The 23,746-nt window shown below is 43.8% G+C and overlaps 1 protein-coding gene across 1 annotated transcript in view; it reads right to left on the reverse strand.

Moving 5' to 3' along the window:
• BGN (biglycan) overlaps nt 1–23,746 on the reverse strand; it is a 133,239-nt gene that overhangs the window by 32,744 nt on the left and 76,749 nt on the right. Inside the window, exon 3 of the mRNA XM_040322892.1 lies at nt 927–1,039. Coding sequence (XP_040178826.1) covers nt 927–1,039 — 113 coding nt within the window. The remainder of the gene's footprint in view (nt 1–926; nt 1,040–23,746) is intronic.

Here is a 23,746-nt window from a genome sequence, read left to right on the forward strand (position 1 = left end):
CTCTGCAGCTAAAGGTGGAGAAGTTGGGGGTGGTAAAAATGGCTCAACCATGTGGTTTTACCGCCCCTATGACATGTGAACAAGCCCTTGGTTCACATCTGTGTAGCTGCATGTAGGGTAGCCCATTCATTTCGATGAGCTTCCGTACCCACAAAAATGCAGGAAAACAAGTCCCCAACCTTCTTTTTTTTATTTTATTGCACTGCAGCAAAAGCACCCCACATTTTCCAATGTGTGGGGGTACCAAAATGGTACCCCTAAAGAGCAGAGCATTTGTCTGTGTGTCAGGAATGAGCACGATTTTGCGCGTGTTCTGCGACACACCGTAATGTGAACCAAGCCTTGGACTGGGGTGCCTCAAGACTGAAAATACTTTTTAAGGGCGCCCCGACTGGAAAAAGGTTGAGAAACACTGGGTTAATATATATTTATTCACGTGTTAGCGCAGTGGTTTTTTTCCCTAGGGAAAGAATATTTTTTATAGTATAAACCTAGGAGGGTTCAAAATGACAGAATTATTACAATGAATTGTGTGAAAAATGAAAATGTGACCAAGTGCCCCAAGAGCAAATTAGCAGCAGGAAATTAAATGGTCTATTGCAAAGCACATATACACACATGCACAACGCACTGTGGTGGTGTAAATGGACCCTTGATCTCAGCACAAATCCTTCTGCAAATGAACCTTCTTCCATATACATTCTGATTTTCATCTGTGTATTAGGATGTTTGCTTGGAGTTCAGCTTCAATGTTGTCAATGATGACTTGGCACATGTAAGGATTACTAATGGCAGATATGTAGAACAATACGATATTCTTTTCCCCTATAAGCTCATGTACAGTATTTACAGGACAGTAGATTCTGTGAAGATGTGAAAATCATTTTACTGTTCAAGTAATATATATATATAAAATATTCCCTTACATAAAGTTTGCTAAGTCCTTTCAAGTCATCTTTCTTAATTTCCATAATCTTGTTGTTCTGGAGGTCCAAGAGCATAGTATCCTTTGGAATGTTCTTAGGCACACTTGTCAGACCTAAAACAGAAAGCAGAGACTGCTTAGTCAATATTACTGTTAAAATTGTGATTTAGTTTTTGGTACATGCTAGACAACTATGCTCTACCAGAGTTCTGAGCAACACTAAAGTTCTTCTGGGTGTAGCTGGGGGTTCCTTGAACAATGTCTGACTTTTAGATATGAAACTCCTGACACCAATGATCTTTTTTGCTACCTGTAAAAGGGAGGGGGGGGGGGGAATTTTCTCACTGACCTTTAATATAAGGGGCATTCATCCCAATGACCCCTGATATATAAAGTATTCTTTTCACTGACCACCAATGTAAGAAGAATTCTTTCCACTGATCTCCAATGTAAGGAGCATTCTTGTCACTGATCACCAATGTAAGGAACATTCTTCCCACTGACCACCAATGTAAGGAGCATTCTTCCCACTGATCACCAATGTAAGCAACATTCTTCCCACTGACCTCCAATGTAAGGAACATTCTTCCCACTGACTACCAATGTAAGGGACGTTTTTCTCACTGGCCACCAATGTAAAGAATGACCCACTGACCCCAATGTGAGGAACATTCTTCTCACTGACCACCAATATATGGAGCATTTTCCCACATTCTGCCAAAGTCAACCAAAGTTAGGGGTCCTTCTACCACTGACCACCAATCTAAGGGACACATATCAACTTGCCATATCAACATAAGCAGACATTTCTCCACTGTCCATTAATGTGAGAAAACACTACAATTTTCACTGTCTGTGTCTCTTTTTTCACCATGATTGTTTATTACTTTTGTTTTATTACAAATATCACAAATAGGTTTGTCATATATGCTCTGTGTGTCAATTACACAAATACCGTCTCCCCATTAGGGTGCCCCATTAGACACCCCCCCCCCTTACATCAGGGTCCCCTATCAGAGTCCTCTGTTAAATTAAGGTCTAGAGCCCTCCTTACAGCACAGCCCCCATCAGAGCCACCAATACATCAGGGACGACCTTAGGAATCCCCCCCCCCCTTACATCAAAACCCCCATAGGCATCCATCTTTACATCAGTATCCCCATCAGAGCATCTCTTACATTAGATTCCAGCTAAGTAGTCACCTCCTACATCAGAGTCCCCATCAGAGCCCCTTGAGACTGTAATAATTACAGCATTGCTGTAGCAGTGGCGGGGGGGGGGGGATCTGGAAAGTGGAGCAGGTCCAAACTGTATAAAGTTCCATCTCCTGTGAATCCTGGGGCAAGCATGTCATTGGTTATGGTTAATAGTTCTAGCAAATGGCAGAGATGCTGACAGCGCAATGGTGCAGCTAGGGGGAACTGACTGTGGGGTGATGGGGGTGGCATTGGTCGGGATGAGGAGAAGTGGAGACCAAAGGTAGCCTGCTGACCTGAAGCCTCAGTTTGTGCACATTGAAGATACACCACTGACCTTAGCTGTGGAGCAGATAAAACCTTGAGGGGGGCTGGATGTGGCTGTGGGCTGTAGTTTGGAGACCCCTGCCGTAGAGCGTGAGTTGGGAATGAGAAATACACAGCAGGCACCTCCTTTCAAGATCCAAACATTGGTGCCCAAAACTCAAATCAAATGAGTTTCTCTTCAGAAAATGTTCTATTTTTGTGTATTCTATGCAATGTAAAAAAAAAATGCTGATCTCTTTCATATGTAGGACTATTAAGATCTCTTTCATATGTAGACCCAAAATGATTTTTTTTAGATATGTTTTTACTTTGCATGGATCATGTTGGTACATTTGTCATAAAATGACTATTTATATTTTCTCCTGTTCTTTTTATAAGCTGGAAGAATTCTCAAAGTCTGTATTCCATTTATCCTTCGTTTTTATTATGATATAAAATAGTTGGGATGTAGCACCATATGTTAACTGATGTGCAAAAAGATACTTATGTATATAATGGCGATTCCCCAGCTGTCCAGAGTCACAGGAAATTGTACTACAATTCTGCAAAACATACACATGGCCACACAAGTCAAAGGGAAAATGTTTGGATGGTGGATTTTTTATTTCTACTGTGAATGGAGAGAAAGAATGGAGTGTAATGCCTCGTACACACGATCGGTTTTGTACCACTGGGAAAGCCAAGAACCGGCTCGGCAGCTTTTTCCCCCTACACATGGCCGTTTTTTCCGGCAGGAAAACTGCCTTGAGAGCTTTGGCCGTGAAAGCCGGCCATGTGTATGCTCCACCGCAGTAGGAAAATTGCTGGGAAAAAGACCGCCGGGAATCGCGGCAGGAAAAAAGAGAACATGTTCTCATTTTTCCCACCGGGATTCCAGACAGTTTTCCTGTCGGGAAAACTGCCATGGAGCATACACACGCCCAGTTTTCCCGGCCAAAAGCTTTCTGACAGGAAAACTGGTTGTGTGTACGAGGCATAATGTCCAGTGTCATGGTGAAGGTGTGGGTTTGAATCCTACTTCTGAGAAGCTCTAGATCAGTCAGTAGAGCATGATGATGAGAAACCCAACACATGGCCCATGCAGGAGGAACCACCTTTTATAGTAAAGGCAGGTTGTCATACGAAGACAGCGGGGATGAGCCAAAATCTACCTAGGTCTGAGGCGGGTACGGCAAACATTACTAAAGTCCAGGTGCCGAATCGGAACCCAGTTGAAGTCAATGTGAGCCAAATATTAAAGAACAGTAATGGCCATTTTCTACATAATAGCCAAGGAACTGCCAAGAAAATGTCTTCTTGTGACTGCCCTGGGGGACATTTACCAAAGCAAACAGAAAACACATTTTTAAAAAAAATCTTGATTGTAATTATGCCTAACCTCTTCATAACCAGGGTCAAAACAAACCTTAATGCCCAAGCCCAATTTTTCAACTTAAGCCTGGTACACCCAACTGGATTTTACGCAGACAAAGCGTAGGACTTTAGTCCGAAGGGCGTTGGCCAGAAATTTGTCTTGCATACAAACGAAACACAATTGTCGGGCAACAAATACAAAACTACGTGTTTTTTTTCAGCTCTTTAGCTTCACCCTTTGGCACCTTATGCTAATGTCGTGTTTGTTGAGCATTGATTGCGAGCATGCGTGTTTGTACTTTGGAGTTTTGTCCGACACGCTCGGAAAATCCAACAACACACAATTGTTGGCGTAAAAATTTTAAAGCATGCCATCCAACATTTGTCTACGGAAAATCCAACAACAATTGTCAGATGGAGCGTACAAACGATCAGATTTTTTGTCAGCAGCCTGCCGTCACACAATTCCCGTCAGAAAATCCGATCGTGTGTATGAGGCTTTAGGCCTGTGTTAGTAAAACTATACATTTCATCGCAACTACTGTATTTTTTGCTCCATAAAACGCACCTGATCGTGAGACACGCATCGAGGTTTTAGAGGAGGAAAACAAGGGAAAAAAAATTCTAAACCAAATGGTGTACTAAAATATTTTCCAGTGCCCATGAAATGCAGCCTGACCATTGCCATAAAAAATGCAGAGTGACCATTGCCACAAACGCAGCCATACCTGATGTTATCCCTTCCCCCTAACAGAAGACAGAGCAGCCCGAGCGGCCAAATGCTCTGTTTTCTGTCTCAGGTGGTGTCTCAGTGGTGTCCAGCACAGCGGGAAGATCGCACGGCGCCCACAAGGGTTTTGGATATCTGTCTCCCGCTCTCCTGCCTCTCTTCCAGTGGTAGCGGCAGGAGGCGATGCGAGCGGTGGCAGGGGGCGATGGCAGGGGGCGGTGCCAGCGGCGGAGGGGGGCAGTGCCTGTCATATATTAGCACCATAAGACGCAGACATTTCTCCCCATGTTTCTGGGGGTGGGGGGGGGAGTGCGTCTTATGGTGCGGAAAATACGGTACTTAGTGTATCCAGGCGGATTATACCGTGTTTTTTTTAGGACAGTTTGGATGTTTTATGTGGTGGTAAATAGTAATGATAATCTCCTAATTTTGTTTTATTGAGAAAGAAAAACTGACCCAAAATTTTTATTTGGGTTGTTCTTTGGTGGAAGGTTCTGGTAGTACCAAGAAATATAGCTACATTTTAAAATATTTTTATAAATTTTTTTTCCATTTTTTTCTTTACATTTACCACCAAATGAAAGCCTAAATTGTTCTGAAAAAAACAAGGCATAACCTACCTTGACCAAAGTAGTTGTGATGTTGTGTACGGTTTTACTAACACATGTCAAAGTTACAAAATTGTGCTTAGGCATTGAGATTTGTTTTACTCTGATGCCGCGTACACACGACCATTTTTCATGATGCGAAAAATGCCATTTTTTTAATTGGTCATTAAAAAACGATCGTGTGTTTTTAATGAGATGAGAAAAATGATGAGAAAAATGGCCATTAAAAATTTAGAACCTGCTCTATTTTTTCTCTACGTTTTTCACGTCATCGTTTTTCTCATCGTGAAAAATGGTCGTGTGTAGGCTTTAACGACGGGGAAAAAAATGCGCATGCTCAGGAGCAAGTTATAAGAAGGGAAATTTGCATAATCAAAGCCAAAGGGTGGCGCCATTCGAATTGAACTTCCCCTTTATAGTGCCGCCGTACGTGTTGTACGTCACCATGTTTTGCTCAAGCATTTTTTATCACGATCGTGTGTATGCAAGGCAGGCTTGAGAGGAATCACGTCGAGAAAAACTGCATTTTTTTCCATATCATTAAAAACGGTCGTGTGTACGCGGCATTAGGCACGAATGGGTTAAGATAATATATGCAAACCAAAACAAAGTATTTTAGTAGCAGGAATCCCATGATTACAATGCTTAATTAATACTGTATATTTCATGGTCATTCTTCTTTAGTGAGGACATGTTGAGACGTAGATTTTCCATTCTTAGGCCATCTTTGTTTTTGTAGGATACTTTGCCAAGAGCTTTGACGATATCTAATTTCACAGATAAGTTCCTAAGGTCAAAGAGAGTCATCCAATTTCTAAGCACTGGAGCAAAAGTAAAAGGCAGGCAGTAATTGCAATTTTTTTGTGTGCTTTTTTGTTTTTTTGCAGTGTTTATATATTTTTTGGTGATGGATTGTAATGCCGCATACACACCATCACTTTATGTGATGAAAAAAAACGACACTTTCTGTGAAGTAAAAAATGACGTTTTTGAAACTTCAATTTTCAAAGACGAAGTTGCCTACACACCATCGTTTTTCTCACAATGTTCTTGCAAAGTGAGGTTACGTTCCACCACGTTTTACCATTGAAGCTTGCTTCATAAGTAGCTTCTGGGCATGCGTGGATGAAAAAACGTCTTAGAAAACGACGTTTTTTGCTACACACGGTCAATTTCTGTGAAGTAAAAAGTGCACTTTTGAAAAACGACACATAAAATTTAAGCATGCTTGAATTTTTTTTGGTCGTTTTTTACAAGACATAAAATGACGTTTTCCCCCACACACGGTCAATTAAAGTGACGTTTTTGAAAACGTCATTTTTTTCCATCACATAAAGTGATGGTGTGTACGCGGCATAACTGATAAAAAAAAGGACAGGAATTTAGGTGCTTTGGAGAGCTATTAAGTAAAAAAAAAAAATGGCCCGTAAAATGAGCTCATAACCTGCAATCTTCCTTTCCAGCATGGCTAGCACTGCTTCCAATACCTCTACAATGAAGGTATCCCACAGTGCCATGTCAGTTTTTTATTCTCATAACATAGGAAACATTACAGCTGGAACTTGTTTGGCTGAAGTTTACAACATAACTACTATATTGCCCTATTTTCACAGATGTTAAAAGGTCCCATCCAGGAGCTGTAGGAAAAGAGGAGCATCGCAGGAACGGTTTTAGAGCTAAAAAAAACATTTTTTCATCACAAAAATAAAATATAAGTGCAGCAAGATCCCGGGTCTCCTTTGGTCTAATGAGAACCTCCAGAGTTAGGTCGACATCCTTCTGTGTAGCGTGGGTTACAAGGCATGGTGGGTGTAATGCAAAGGTAGATTCATGGGCGCCAGAGACTTCTTGAATGCAAAGATTTTTTTCTCTTGAACAGAACTGTGGGAGAGAGGGTTTAGGGCCAGGACACCCTTAAGTAGTTGCAAGGCACCCAGCAGGACACCACGTCTGTATATGTAGGATCGCTATCTCCTATGGCAACAGTCTGTACTTACGCTACAATCACTTCTTGTAGATCATCACTCCACTGAGCTCCCAGTCTTTCTCACTAGACTTTCTGATCCACTGCCACGCGATCTCCTGAGCTCTTCCGACCGTCTCACTGAATATCTTTCTCAAGCGTCACCCCAGTCACTTCCCTGCTGGGTCCGCAGCTTGGCACACAAGCATGCTCTGCAAGCGTCACCTCCGCTGGCTGGGTCTCTGGCTTGACACCTGCCAAAGTTTTCCAATTCTTCACTGTCCCCGGTTGGTGAGAATACTGCTCTGGTACCTGCTTCAGGTACTCACGGTGGTCCCTGATAACAAGGTGGATGGTCCCTTAGTGGCAACAGCTTCCCCTCTACCTTCGACCATGACAGGTTCTCCAGGCGGCAGAACCGTCACTTTTGGTTGGACTGCAAGCCGCAATCCCAACCCTGTACTGCTCTCTTGCTTTTGGATAGGCCCTCAGACAGCTTGGCAGTTAGATGTTCCGGGATAGGCCTCAGGCTCTGGCCTAGCAGCCCAGGGCAATACAACACACGTCCACTCAGACAGCCGTCCAGGTGGCACAACACCCCAATCACCCGACCACACCCAAATAAATAGGCTCTCCCAGCAGGCCAAGGGACCCAAAAAGATTCCTACCCATTGGCTGACATACCCCATCTATTCCTGATATGTCCTTGCAATGCCCTTGTCTTATCTATTGTCACCAGATACCCGACCATCTAGTGACAGAAGAGAGAAGTGCAGCAATTAAATCCAAGCCAACTATAACTGGCAGGTAAATTTACTAGCAACCCTGCCTAACCATCAGGGTGCTACACCAGCCAACACGTTTCAGGGGATACCTTCATCAAAGCTCAGAGTGTCAATCGGGATGAAATTGTAGACTTGATTGGATGATGGGGTGGCCGCAAACCAGGACCCTCTGAGTGAGTACTGATGACCCCAGGAGGATAGAGACTGAGTAGGGAAGGTGGCTTACCAAAATGTACTGTGTGCTACTTCTACATGTGACTGCTGCAGATTGTCCACTATATGTGATTGACAAAATACTGTCAAGTGACCTTGGAAAGTATGCATATCTCCCAACTTTTGAACTTCCGGTAAGGGACGACCTGCAGCGATATGTAGGTGTGACCAAATGCTTACCAGTAGGAGGGGATTAAGTGGCATGGTTAAACAAAATCCCTGGTCAGCCTGTCCTCCGGTCCTAGGAAGTCTTCGGAGCTCTTCTCCCTCCAGGGCTATCAGTCCTTGCCACCCTCACTGCTCACCTTCCCAGTGACCTCCTAGACCTTGGTGTGGTCACCCTGCCTGCACCTGGAGGTCTTCGCTGTCTGGCTCCCTGCACCTGCTACCACCGGATTCTCCATGTCAAGTTCCCTATTGACCCAGTGCCTGACTGGTCAGTCCGCCACTGGGCCACAGAGTCCCAGCAGGGGTAGGCAGAGCCTCTGGCACTGACATTCCTGATTGATCACAGGGTAATTAGGCGACCGCCTAATTAAAGAACTGCCTCTGGCAGGAAGAAGTGAGCAGCGCCAGCTGAAAAAAGCCCCGCTGGTGCCCGCGCCAGTGCGTTCATGCCAGGAAAGTCAATGGAGCCAAGTGCCTGAACTTTTACCGGCACTGGCTCCACTCTGGGACAATGCTTTGATTCGCCAGGATTTCCATCAAATCCTGGGACGGTCTAGACAAATGTCTATATGATTCGAATGCAATGCCATCGTAAAGTAACATCAGTAAAGTGCAGCAATTCTATCTCTTGTGTGGATATTTCTTGCTTGGGTAATGAGGGTTAATGGCGGGAAACACGGGCACAAGATGGCAGAGGGTTAAAGCCTTAAGCCAGTAGAGGACTGTTTTTATAGAAGTGGTAGGTCAGGGACTTGTGCCATTACTAGCCATTCACAAGCCCCCCCCCCCCCCCTTACACATCTGCCTAGTTCTTTGTTTCTCAATACACACTTCTGTATCTGTTCGGCATAACTTCATGTGTCTCTGACCAGGGCGATTTTTGCAACCTTCCTTTGTGTTAATGGTAGGCCCACGTAGAATCTTTTGCTCATTTCGTTTACAAATGAAAACCTATTTTCCCTCTATAAAATCTCCCCATTTCGGTCCGGAATATACAATTTCACACAGCATGCATACGATGTATTATAACAAATGTGTTTTAAAATAATTCTACTAGGGCAGCCATTCTCAGTCTAGTTTCCCATGGAATCCTAGAGTTCCTCCAGAGGTTTGTAGGGGTTGCCTGAGCTGTGGCTAACTTACCGCACCATTCCTGGGCCAACACCAATTTTTTAATCTTAAACACCAATAATAAATTAGTGATATTTTTAGCTGTCTGAAAAGATGGTATTCTTACTGCCTCTGTAAAAGACCAGTCTTCCCGCTGGCCACCAAAGTAAGGGGCATTTTTTCCATTGAGTCCCAAAAACTTGGTTTTAGCAGGGGTTCCTTGACACTAGAACCTTTTTTAAATGGTTCCCCTGGGGTAAAAAGGGTGAAAAAGTCTGTACTAACTCATTGAAATCTGACGTCACATTATTTTCTCATAATATCTTGCATATTAAAAATCAGACTAAACCACTCTGATTGGCAGTGGCTCTTATGTGGTTATAAAAATAAAGCAAATCCATACGAATTTAGCAGGTAAAAATGAGGACTGTTTATCGAATAAGGCAGTAGAGTACATTCTTCAATATGAGCGTCGATTTTAAACTGTTCTCCATATTTCAATTTGTAGAAATTCAGGACATGCTGCTGCACTTAGGTAATGTATATTTTAACGCTGTGATGCAGGTCTCTATGGACAATCAGAATGTGTAGACTGTCTGGGAAGTGTCATTGATGGCTACACCAGCTGCATACATTCCAATGTTTGTAGTACTCCTGCGGCACCACTGGGTACTTTGTGCTCAACTTGATTTTCCTCTCATGGCATAAATTAAAAGACCAATTTCCAAGTAAGGTGTCTTTTTTCTTTTAGTTTTGCATAGAACAGGGTTGGGAAGTGGGTAAAAATCGGAGGGCCCAACAACAAAAAAATTGTGGTCAGGAGCCCACTTGCCATAAGGCAAGGTGAGAATATTACCTAAGGGGGTGCCCCATCTGTGCAGTGAGAGGAGGCAGGCGACACTGTGAATGCTGTGCAAAGTCGCAGCAGGTTGCCAGGTGCCAGGCCGCTCTGGGTTCCAGCACCTGGTACTGCAGTGATGTTGGCATGGTATTTGGCAGAGCAACAACCTGGGTGCTTGTCATTGGGTAAGTAAGCACTGAACATCAAAAAGCTTATATTTGCTCCAACTGACACCAACAATTTGAGTTTATTTTGCACCCACTGAAACTGATTTAAATTAATTTTGCTTCCATTGACAAATGATTTGGGTCCCATTTTATAAAAGTGTCACCATCGATATGGGACTTGCTTTATCCTACTGACACTAGTAATATGGGGCTTATTTTATCCCACTGATACTAATAATATAGGAATTCTTTTATCCCACTAATACTAATTATATGGGGCTTATTTTCCTGCCAATATCACCATAAAAAGGCTTATTTTACTTCAATTAAAATCAATGATGGGGCTTATTTTACAAAAACAATAGCACACGAAAAATTCTCCTGCGCTGTGGTGTTTTCCGCTAAAGGGCAACGTGATCTAATTTCAAGGCACGGTCTATAATCTTGTAGCCCTCCTCAGAATCATGGGAATTCATACAACTAAAAAAGAAAAGAAAAAGGAGGGCGCACCGACCTAGTGCAAAAGATTTTATTAAATACATTTAAATAATGATCTTACTCACAAAGGGAGTTGTGAAGAGCACTTATCAAGCAATCAAACTGGTACACAGCATCGCCAAAAGAACCCCCCCACTCCATGCCCCAAAGGAGAACTTCATTAAAATAGTTGGAGGTTGAGGACCAATGGCAATCAACAATGAACATTAGGGATGAGCCGAACATCCCCCCATTTAATCCTTTAACTAAGTAATTTACCAGTATGGTATGTCTCCTTTTACTTTACCTTGTGATTTAGGATTTTTTGTCTACAAAATTTTATTTTATGTGGTTTGGGGGGCACCATTTTACTGGCCTTGGGCCAGGGGTCTCCAAGCTTTTCAAACAAAGGGACACTTTATTGTCCTTCAGACTGTAGAAAGGGCCGGATTGTGGCCAGTGGGTGCAGAAAATGTCCCAGGCCCAGCACCAGTAAGAATAAATGTAGCCTCAGGGTTGGTGGTCAGTTGGAGGAGTAGGGCCCCTATTAGTAGGAGGAATAGTATCCAATCATTGGTATCAGTAGAAGAAATAGTGCCCCCTTGTTGGTGTCAGTGTAAGGAATAGTGTCTCATATCAGTTGGAGGAAAAGTGGCCCAAGGGTCGCATAAAGGCTAGCAAAGGGCCACATCTGGCCCTCAGGTCGCAGTTTGGAGTCCCCTGCCTTAGGCCACAGGAGGTATGTTCACCTCCAGTGTGGCAGGTGGTCCATTAAGCAGCCCTGTTTATAGCCTCTAAAGATTTGTGGTCAGAGGTGGATGATCTATTTGTACTCCTTTTCACTGGTAGTAAAGCATGATTCTCTTTGCAGTCCACAGGTGCTACTCGGGTTGCTCCCCATAGGCCACATCCTTGATTAGCCAGTACTAAACGAGATGAGCTTGTCTGGCTCAGGCAGTTGGACCAATGTGCAAAAAAGTAGACTTTGCTTCTTATACCCCGAGCCATGGACTGGGCCCCTTCTTGCCATTGGACCCCACAGCAGCCACCTGGCCTGCTATGGCTCTAATTATGCCATTCGAAGAGTAATTATTGCTGCTTTTTTATTGTTGTTTATCCCCATGAGGGAATAGACAATAAAATGAGGCAGAGGCCTTTCATCACTTCCTGCCCTGTTGATGGGCATCGAACAGAACAGGAAGTGAGGGGATATCTCATGAACAGGAACGTAGATAGCAATAAAAACTCTGCTAAAATGGTCATACTATCCAAAAAATGGGTTTTCCTACAGATGTGAACAAAATTGTTGAATGAGTAAGTAGCAAACTATAGCCAACATTAACAGTTTCTAATGGCAGACCTATTTGGATCTATAAATGAAACTTGCATTCAGCAGAGATCTGGTGAACTATTTATCACCTAATGACGTGTTTTTATTTTTTTGTGTTATACTTAGTCAAGCCAAAACTGATATTTCAACACTGGACAGATGCCAGCATGTCATAGCACATGCATGTCTTCCAGCTGGAGTTTCCCCAATGTAGTTTTGGCTTGACCACTCTGCCTCTTCTCCCTGTTGGCTCATTAGTGTGGTGTGAGGACTCATTGACCATTAATAAGGTTTGGGAAAGGATAAGGAAAATTACCAACTGCTTAGCTCAAGTCCATATTTGCATAACATATTTCAGGGCTCCTGGTAAAGCCCAATTGAACCCCTTCAAAGTAATAATGTCCTGGCTGTATGTACAGTAACGAATATGCCTTTTTTTTGCCAAGTGCTTCAGCAAGGGTTAAAGCCCATTCTGGCAGCATATAGATCCACCTGGCGGTGGATTGTAGCCAGTTCTCATGCCACGGGGCCTACTTGTAGAACTTGTAGCACAAGGGTAAGGCCATCGCCCCCTCATGGCTGGGATATACACCACCATCTTGACAGCCTTTATGGTCTGCCTGGTTTTGGATGACCCAAGGCCTAGAACAACCACTTCTCTACTTAACTCGCTTTCACAGGCACAACAGCAACAGTTTCCGCTACCACTTCCAGGGGATAGCTCTACCTTTCCTCAATACAACCTGGCACAGTCCATAATATATTTTACATGGTTCACTACAGAGACTTAGTAGTTTACCTGACATCCAAAATACAGTCCAAATGATGGAAAGAAAAACAGGGAATATTCTAAAAAAGGGAGCACTCCATTGCACGTAAACCTTTCCAAACCAATAGAAGGGGTGTGGGTGAAAACTTGAAATAAACTGCTTACCCTTTGTCAGATACTACAGTCTGATTTTTAAAGCCCCTTGTTTCTGTGTACTAGAGCCACCAGGAATACCAAGGAAACAAGGTGGGGAAAACCTTTAATAGGAACTATCCCCTGTCACAACCATATGGAGTCAGACTGCCCCCCCTCATACCCAACACCGAGTTCAGGGGTGCACGTCGGACCATGGTGCGTGAGAGCACCAGTTCAACTCTCACCCCTCTCCATGTCAATTCCTCACCCTTGGTCAGATGCCTTAGTCCCATTTTAAAGCCCTTCATTTATGCGTCCTAGAGTCAGCTGGACAGCTGGGGGTGTCCACTCAAGGGAATACAAGGTGTGCCAGCTAGAATACCAAAAGTGGCTACTTAATGGAAAACAGTGGCTTATTTCATTCACCACCCTTCCAAGTTCCAGCCCATGCTTATGTAACCTAACAGGTGGGAAGGGAAAGTTGGTATAGACCAACTGGAAATAGGATGGGGAAATCCTTAAATAGCAACTAACCCCTGTTACAACCACAGACTGCCCCTCTTATATACAACGCTGCTAAAGGAGTGAGACCAATGTTAATTAGAGCAGTGTTCAGTGGTGCATGTCGGACCATGGTATATGAGACCACCAGTCCAACTCTTCTATATAATGGCACTACAACGCTATTTAAATCTGGACTGATAAAAAAAAAGTGAAAAAGCCATATATATGTTTTGTTTATGCAGCCTAACTGCATTACAGTCATTACACCTGTGCGGAAACATGGTGGTACCTGGTATTGCATTCAAGTGATTTACTAATATTAGGATCATTATAGGGTTTTTTGACTTTGTACTCTAAAAAGAGAAATCAAAGGAATACTGCAGTTGGGGAGAGACATGATAATGGACTTATGAAATTAAAAGCTTGCATAGTCATGTATAGGGCAAGGGCAGACAAGGTAGAGTCTGACACATGGTGATCACTACCAAGCTTCAGTGTTGCTTTAATTTATTCTTTCAAGGAGTGAACCTGTGAGCCAGTTCTTTACCTATGTACATCACTTTATTGCTGTCTTTCCCTTTTGTATGCACTTCCCTTTCTTTTGCTCCCCTGCAACCCCATTCATTTCTGGTAAAAAACAATAACAGCTGGTACCCTCTGGAATGGGGCGCATGTAACTCTTGCCACCCTCCCATGGTAGTACTGGTGTTTGCAAAGTCCCCAGTCACCCATGGGGCAGTAAAATACCTCAAGTCTGTGTAGACCCCAAGTTACTCAAAAGCTAAGTCTATTGGTCAGTGAGGAGGTCAAGGAATCTCGGCAAATACTACTGGTGGATCTGAGGGGTCTTTAAGTAACCTATGCTATGACACACATGCTCAATAACAAAATTAAAGACATTATGATAATGTTAGCCTACTACAGTGTTTTTAGAAATAATGTTTCTGTGAGCGAGCAAATTGGTGTGGGATTTCGAAAGCCAACTAGTGCAATCAACAAGTCAACTAGATGTTGTAAGCACACAAGGAAGATTTTATTACTATTGACGAGAACGGAAAAGGATCCAAAAATCTAGATCCCAGCTATAATTGTGTTTGCGTGGCTAGATAAGCCAAATAATCTGGTGTGTCAGACAATTTTCAGCCTTTTTCCATCAGCAAGCCCCTCTGTTTGTAATAAAAACCGTACTACAGTAGGTCTGAGGTTTGCAGCATTGGTCTGTCTGCTAAACCAGAGCAAAAATATTTGAATTTCGGAAATGAGGAAAAGTAAATGTAATTACTATTTTAGACTATAGAATATACAAAATATAGAGGAAATGGATGTTAGCGTTTCCCTATGAAAAACATAGTCTGAGTGAAGTTATTTGATTACTTTTAAAGAGAGTTATTAAACATCTCACGCTAGTGTCTGCTTTGGCAATTTTATAAAGAGGTCCACACATGGAACAGCTTCCTTTCTTAAATATGTTTGACCTTTAACAAAACATCCCTTTATTCAGCCCCATGGACAGATTTCATTTGATACAGCACTAGTGGCTGTACCCTAATATCCAACGGCCACATTTTCTTGGGACATGGCACTAATGGTTGTACGCTAATATCCCATGGACAAGTTTTGTTAGGGCACGACCTTAGTGATTGTGCCCTAATATCTCATGCACAAATTTTTTAAGGCACTACCCTAGTCATTGTACCCCAACATCCAATGGTCACATTTTTTGAGGCTCTGCCCTAATGGTTGTTACACTTCTATCCCATGGCCAAATTTTATTAGGGCATGATACTAGTGGTTGTACACTAATGTCTCGTACACAGAACCGGGATTCCCAACGGGAAAAGATTTGTAGGAAATCCCAGGGGGAAAACCAAAAACCTGCTTGGTAACTTTCCCCCCGTACACGCGAGAGGTTTCGGGAAAAATCGGATGAGAGCTTTGGTCGGGAATCCCGACCGTGTGTATGCTCCATCGCAGTTTTTCCTATAGGAAAACTGCCAAAAAATGCCAGGAAAAAGTCCGCCGGGAATCCCGGCAGGGAAAAAAGAGAGCAGGTTCTTTTTTTTTTCTCCGGCGGTTTTTGGGCAGTTTTTCCATCGGAAAAACTGCAAGGAGCATACACAAGGCTGGAATTCCTGGCCAAAAGCTCTCCTCGCAGTTTTCCCATCGGGAAACCCGGCCGTGTGTACGAGGCTTAATATCCCATGATCATATTTATTGGGGCACAGCCCATATGGTTTTACAATAAAAAACCCATGACCAAATTTTCTTGGGGCACAGCCCTTATGGTTGAACATTAATATCCCATGGCCAGATTTTTCTAGGGTTGCACGAGATATATATATATATATATATATATATATATATATATATATATTTATATTTATTCCCCCCCCCCCCCAGAGAATAGGTACAGTTAATCACATCCCCCTGCCAAACAACTGACCCAACCCCCGGGGGAGAGAAGCAACGTGGCAGTTGAAGCCAGGGCTTGGAACTGCATATTGCACAGGGAACAAAGTTTTGGAATGCTTGTGGGGCTCAAAAGTGCATATCACACAAGATGCAGGGCTCAGGAGTGCATAACATGCATGGCTCAGGAATGTGTATCGTTTTTAGGAGTTTTTTTTAGGGTTTTAGGAGTGCGTATTGCATAGGGCTCAGGAGTGCAAATTGCACAGGGTGCAAGGCTCAGGAGTGGGTAACACACAGACCAGTGTAATAATTAACTTCCCCCTTAAACCAACTTTCCAGTGTTAAACTCTTCCACCCAAACACATCCCCACTAGAGAGCTTAACTTTTGCGAGACCAGGAGAGAAACTCTATCACTCATTATAAACACAGAAGCAAACAGAGGAATCGAGTAGTGCAGAAAACTTCCTCTACTGGCTTTTGTGTTTACAAGGTAAAGCATTGAGCACAGGACCAGTGATAGAGGTGGAAATACGGAGTACCACCATGTTCTGGATTTATATGTAAATATCTTTAGTTAAACTTTGGAGGAAGAAGATGATTTGCCTGCAGGTTGGGGTGCAGCGTAATGCAGCGGAATAACACATAAGTTCCAGTGAAATGAAAGAACTTGCATTAAAATAATGCAGAAACCATTCACAAATAACCCAGTGGGAAGGCAGCCCAACTGGGAACACTTACAGTTCCAACAGCGTGTAGAGAGCAGAGTGTAGCCGAGCTGTCAGCATATATAGAGAGGGAGAGAATGCAGCCTTACCATCTTGTGCCCAACACAATGGTTGTGCCCAACAACTCTGCTTTGCCTCCTTGACAGGAGCATTTCCCTGCTAGTACTGACCCTACAAGGTGGGGTACCTGTCCATACTCCACCAACTCGCAAATGCATGCCAAACCTTGGAGCCAGGGCCTTAGATGGGCACTACCTGACCCAAAATGGCCGCCCGAGTCACATGGGGTGGCAGCAGCCAATTGGATGCTTCCCTAGTGAACCAAAAAACCAAAGAGGAATTGTGTTCCTCCTGACTTCTCCAACTGCAGTACCACTGGGGACGAGTGCCACCTGCAGTGGAAAAAGTAGATTGCACCTGCCTACAGGCCTATACTTAGACTTTTGAAACGTCAGCATTTACATAGACACCTATTTAGGCATTTTGGAGCAGAGCTGGTGGTTGTACCTGCTTGCACCAGCTACTTCCCGCTGTTATACGCAGAGGTTCATTTTTCAAGGTCAGTCATGACAGCTTTGCTTTATTCCCAGCCGTAGATTTTTTAATGCTGTCAGCGCAGGCATCGGTTCTGCATCCAATACAGCCCCAAAAAGTGTAGCAGAGTTTATTACAGAGGACAATGAAAGCAGCTGTTTTCTGTAAGGTTGTTTCTACACAACGATGTTTCCAGATGTTCCTTCAAAATGGTTTTCATGCATCTACGGCTGGGGTTTTTTCAATGCCTCCTCTGAGATGGAGATGGGAATGTGGGTGGAATGGATGCAACAAGATAAACATTATAAAACATCAACATAAAGTACTATGACATTTCCTGGGGAAAAAAGAGAATCTGCCAATTTTGAAAAAGAAAAAAAATCCACAACTTGTATGTATTTTGGCCGTAGTAGCAACTCTGCAAATGTTTGAGGAGCTGTCTGTTGGCAAATCCCCTGTGATGCATTGTGTCAGGAGGAAGACCCAATCTCACCCGGACTTTACAAACAACTTAAGGGAGAGGCAGACATTCCGTCGTCACTGCCAGCATGGCATCCCAGGGGAGCCTGTGTAGCCAAGGACTTCCTAATGATCTAAATTGCATTAGATAAGCATAACTTGGCAATATACCATTTATGATTGTAGCTGACTTGGCACCTACTTTTAAAAGAGGAAAGCTGGTGTTTAATGTTTTGTATATATACATGTGCAATTGATCATCATTGTACAGTATATAACCACATCTATTGAAAATGTTGTTTTATGGAGTCTATTTGTAGAGGTGAAGTTTACTTTTATCCAGTTCTTGATGGAATTTTTAATTTAATAGTCAACAGTATATCTTGAGGTAGGTTTCTTCTTCTGACAATTAGGGAGCATACACACTGCAGGGTTGCCCGGCCAAAGCTCTCGTGGCAGTTTTACTGCCAGGAAAACCGGACGTGTGTAGGGGGAAATAGCTGCCGAGCAGGTTCTCGGCTTTCCCCTCTGGTTTCCCAGTGGTAAAAAGTCCGCCGGGAAACCTGATCGTGTGTACGAGGCATTAGAGTTTAGATAGCACCTTGGCTAAGTTGAGAAATGTTCCTGAAACTCATTAGGGCCTGTGTTCATGGTCTTTAGCCTTGTGCTGATGGTCAAATGCAGCTTGTATTTGAGATCGGTTGAGATGCCTTGGAGATCTTCCAGAGTATGTTGACAGGTGCACGACACGTTAGGGTGCACTTACACTGGCAATATTAACCAAGCCTGGGCACAGTTCACCCCCTTGATCCGGTTCATATGTGTAGTATGAGCTCATGAATGGTTAAGTGTACCACTTGGAATAAGTGGTCCTGGACACAGTTCACTTGTGGTCTGGTCTACTTTACTTCAGAGCAAACTGTACTTGAGCACAGAACTCTCTATAGCTGACTAAACACAGAAGCAAGGATCACTGTGATTTGGTTGGCAGAGATTATGTGTGCCCAGGAACACTTGCTTATAGTCCAGTGTAAGTGCAGACCACAATGGCAGGGTGGAAACAATCGAATTCAGGCATGGTTAAATTTAACCATGCCCAGTGTGAGTAGTCTAAGGCCCCATACACACGACCAAACATGTCTGCTGAAACTGGTCCGCGGGCCAGTTTCAGCAGACATGTTCGGTCGTGTGTAGGCCCGAGCGTGCAGGATTCCAGCAAACATTTGCCCGCCGGGCCTTTTCCCAGCGGGCAAATATTCCTGGACTTGTTTTAAAACAGTCCGCTGGAATCCTGCCTGCTCGGACATGTTCGGTCGTCTGTACAGACCTACCGTACATGTCCGAGCGCCCGCCATCCCTCGCATGCGTCGAATGACTTTGACGAATGCGTGGAAGCATTTAACTGGCAGGCCCGCCCACGTGTCGCAACATCATCGACGCGGCGACACAGCGGACACGCCCCGCGTATTGTTTACGCACGGCTTTTTGTACGATGGTTAGTACAGCCATCGTACAGAAAGCCCCGGCCAGACATGTACGGTGAAAACGGTCCGGCGGACCACTTTCATCGTACTTGTTTGGTCGTCTGTACACGGCCTCAGAGCTGGGGAAGCTGCTTGAATGAATACAAACTCTAATGCCCTGTGTACACACGATCGGATTTTCCGTCGGGAAAAACCTTGAATGTTTTTTCCGAAGGAATTCCGCTCAAGCTTGGCTTGCATACACACGGTCACACAAAAGTTCTCTGAACGTTCGTCCATAAAGAACGCAGTGACGTACAACACTATGACGAGCCGAGAAAAATAAAGTTTAATGCTTCTGAGCATGTGTCGAATTCCGAGCATGCGTTGGAATTTTGCGCTTCGGAATTGCTACAGATAATTAGATTTTCCAATAGGAATTTTTTCTGTCTGAAAATGTAAGAACCAGCTCTCAATATTTTGTTGGCGGAAATTCCAACAGCAAAAGTCTGATAGATAATTGTTATATGTGGCCAGGGGTAGTGGCGCTCCTTATAATAGGTGTAGTTGATGATCTCAATCTAATATGAGTCATAAATCAAGGGTCAAAATGAGGTGATTGTGTTCACACTGCCCTATAATCTGTTGGTACAATACGTAAATGTCGGGTAACCACTGCTAGGTATGCTTATATGGCATATAAGCTACCGTATGTAAATGTAGCATTACCCCCATTGAAGCTGCTGGATTTTTGGTTGGCGTGTTACCTTGTGGCTCCTCCGATTTCTCTAGGAGCGAGGGATGCGTATGTGCATAAACAGAAGTAAGGGAATGTCCATGACAGGTGCTCTTTTGCTGTGCTCTTTATTACCCAGCCGGTATGAAGCACCAGGAAGTCAAAGCTGGCTTCCCACAACCAAGATGGGGGCGCAGAGAACCTAAAGACTAGTGAAGAACTGGCCTTGGTGATGACAAGAATCATCACGTGACGTCCCCCCGCTCTGTGGTGTCGACAGATACTCCGTCGTATCTCTCAGAGTATCTATGCGACTGATTCATAGAATCAGTTACACATAGATATCCCTAAGATCCGACAGGTGTAATTGTTTTACACTGTCGGATCTTAGGATGCAATACCGCGGCCGCCGCTGGGGGGAGTTCGCGTCGTAAACCAGCGTCAGGTATGCAAATTAGGAGTTACGTTCGCTACGTCGCTGCTAGTCTAGTTTCCCGTCGCAAAGTTAGTCGTCGTTTTTGGTGCCTTAACTTTACACAGCACACGTATGTGCTGTATAAAGTATGGCCATCGTTCCCGCGTCGAAATTTAAAATTTTTTCCTTCTTGCGTAAGACGTCCGGGAATACGGAAGTACGCTACGCACGTCGCCGTTCGAAAAAATGACGTCACTTCGCGCAAAGCACGGCGGGAAATTCAAAAGGGAGCATGCGCAGTAGGTCCAGGGTGGGAGCGCGCCTAATGTAAATGGCACACGCCCCTTTGAATTACGCGGGCCTCCGGCGTAGGTTTTCATTGCAAGTGCTTTGTGAATCAGGCACTTGCGATGAAAACTTTACTCTACGATACGTTACGCCGCCGCACTTCTACGTGAATCTGGCCCATTGTTCATATGAGGAGGAGAGGCGAGAAACTACACAAAAAAACACATGCTACACACATTCTATAGGCACTCACATTAAAGTCTTTGGGCCAAAAAAGAGGAGCTCTGCCCCAAAGATGCTCATGGACGTATTTGAGCTTTGAGTGTCAAGCTTCATGTGACTGTACTCTCAAGTGTGAAGGGGCACCATTGAATATAATAGAGATCTTGATGTTGAGTGTTTACATGTTTGGAAAAAGCACTTCAAATCTCTTTTAGGTGTGACTGGGATCTAAGAGCAGGCGGTGCGTATTCAAGTTCAATTAAATGTGATTTACTTTTATGGTATTCCAGTGCTACGGGTTCATCTCAAAAAATAAAAATATTTAAAAAAGTGAATTTATTTCAAATAGTGAAACTCATATATTATATAGATTCATTACACAGAGTGATATATTTCAAGCCGTTCTTTTAATTTGGATGACTATGGCTTACAGCTAGTGAAAACCCAATATTGAGTAAAATTTGAATATTGTGAAAAAATTCAATATTGTAGACTCAGTGGGCCAGATTCAGAAAGATCAGCGGATCTTTCTGCTGGCGTAACGTATCTCATTTACGTGACGCCGGCGCAAGTTTTTCAGGCAAGTGCTTTATTCACAAAGCACTTGCCTGTAAAGTTGAGCCGGCGTAGCTTAAATCCCCCGACGGAATTCAAATTCCGCAGGTAGGGGGCGTGTAACATTTAAATCAAGCGTGTCCCCACGCCGAACGAACTGCGCATGCGCCGGCCGCGACTGAATCCCAGTGCGCATACTCCAAATGACGTCGGCAAATCGTCATGCTTTCGACGTGAACGTAAATTACGTCCATCCGTATTCGCGAACGACTTGCGCAAACAACGTAAAAAATTCAAAACTCGGCGCGGGAACGACGGCCATACCTAACATTAGCTACCCCTCATATAGCAGGGGTAACTATACGCCGGAAAAAGCCGAACGCAAACGACGTAAAAAAGAAGCGCCGGGCGGTCGTTCGTTTCTGAATTGGCGTAACTCCTCATTTGCATATTCCTTGCGTAAAACATACGGAAGCGCCACCTAGCGGCCGGCCTGGAATTGCAGCCTAAGATCCGACGGTGTAAGACACTTACACCTGGCGGATCTTAGGGAGATCTATGCGTAACCTGATTCTATGAATCAGGCGCATAGATACGACGGTCGGACTCAGATATACGACGGCGTATCTCTTTTCTGAATCCGACCCATTGTGTCACACTCTAATCAGCCAATTAACTCAAAACACCTGAGCCTTTAAATGGTCTCTGTCTGGTTCGGTAGGTTACAAAACCTTACAGAAGACTGCTGACTTAACAATTGTCCAGAAGACACAAGGAGGGTAAGTCACAAAAGAACATTGCTAAAGAAGCTGGCTGTTCACAGAGTGCTGTATCCAAGCATATTAATGGAAAGTTGAGTGGAAGGAAAAATTGTGACAGAAAAAAGGTGCACAAGCAACAGGGATAACTGCAGCCTTGAGAGGATTGTGAAGCAAAGACCATTCACAAATTTGAGAGTCATTCACAAGGAGTGGACTACGGCTGGTGTCAGTGCTTCAAGAGCCACCACACACAGATGTATCCAAGACAAGGGCTACAACTTCCTTGTGTCAAGCCACTCCTGAACCAGAAACAATGTCAGAAGCGTCTTACCTGGGCTAAGGAGAAAAAAAGGACCGGACTGTTGCTTAGTGGACCAAAGTCCTCTTTTCGGATGAAAGTACATTTTGCATTTCATTTGGAAATCAAGGTCCCAGAGTCTGGAGGAAGAGTGTAGAGGCACAGAATCCAAGTTGCATGAGGTCCAGTGTGAAGTTTCTACAGTCAGTGCTGATTTTGGGAGCCACGTCATCTGCTGGTGTTGGTCCACTGTGTTTTATCAAGTCCAAAGTCAGTTAGCAATTCTAGAGCACCTTATGCTCCCTCTGCTGACCAGCTTTATGGAGATGCTGATTTCATTTTCCAGCAGGATCTGGCACCTGCCCACACTGCCAAAAGTACCAATACCTGGTTTAATGATGATGGTATCGCTGTGCTTGATTGGCCAGCAAACTCGTCTGATCGAAACCCCATAGAGAATCTGTGGGGTATTGTCAAGAGGAAGATGAGACACCAGACCCAACGATGCAGAAGAGATGAAGGCCGCTATCAAAGCAACCTGGGATTCCATAATACCTCAGAAGTGCCACAGGCTGATCCCCTCCATGCCACACTGCATTGATGCAGGAATTCATGCAAAAAGAACCCCGACCAAGTATTAAGTGCGTACTATACTGGACATGGACATACTTTTCACCAAGCCAACATTTCTGTATTAAAAATCCTTTTTTTTTATTGGTCTTATGTAACAATCATATTTTCTGAGATACTGAATGTTGGGTTTTTTACTAGTCGTAAGCCATAATCATCAAAATTAAAAGAAAGAAATGCTTGAAATATATCACTCTTGTGTGTAACACAACTATATAAAATATATGAGTTTCACTTTTTGAACTGAATTTCTGAAATAAATTACCTTTTTGATATTCATTTTTCTTGAGATGCACCTGTAAATGTTTTAACCACTTAAGGACCGCCTCCTGCAGATATACGTCGGCAGAATGGCACGGCTGGGCACAAGCACGTACCTGTACGTCCTCTTTAAGTGCCCAGCCGTGCCCGATCACCGCCAGAGTCCCGCGATCGGTCCCTCAGAGCTGAAGAACGGGAGAGCTGTGTGTAAACACAGCTTCCCCGTTCTTCACTGTGGCAGCTTCATTGATCGTGTGTTCCCTAATATAGGGAAACACGATCAATGACGTCACACGTCCAACCCCCCGCCCCCTACAGTTAGAAATACAGATGAGGTCACACTTAACCCCTACAGCGCCCCCAAGTGGTTAACTCCCAAACGGCA

The sequence above is a fragment of the Rana temporaria genome, chromosome 9 (genome assembly GCF_905171775.1).
Source record: "Rana temporaria chromosome 9, aRanTem1.1, whole genome shotgun sequence".
Taxonomy (NCBI): Eukaryota; Metazoa; Chordata; class Amphibia; order Anura; family Ranidae; genus Rana; species Rana temporaria.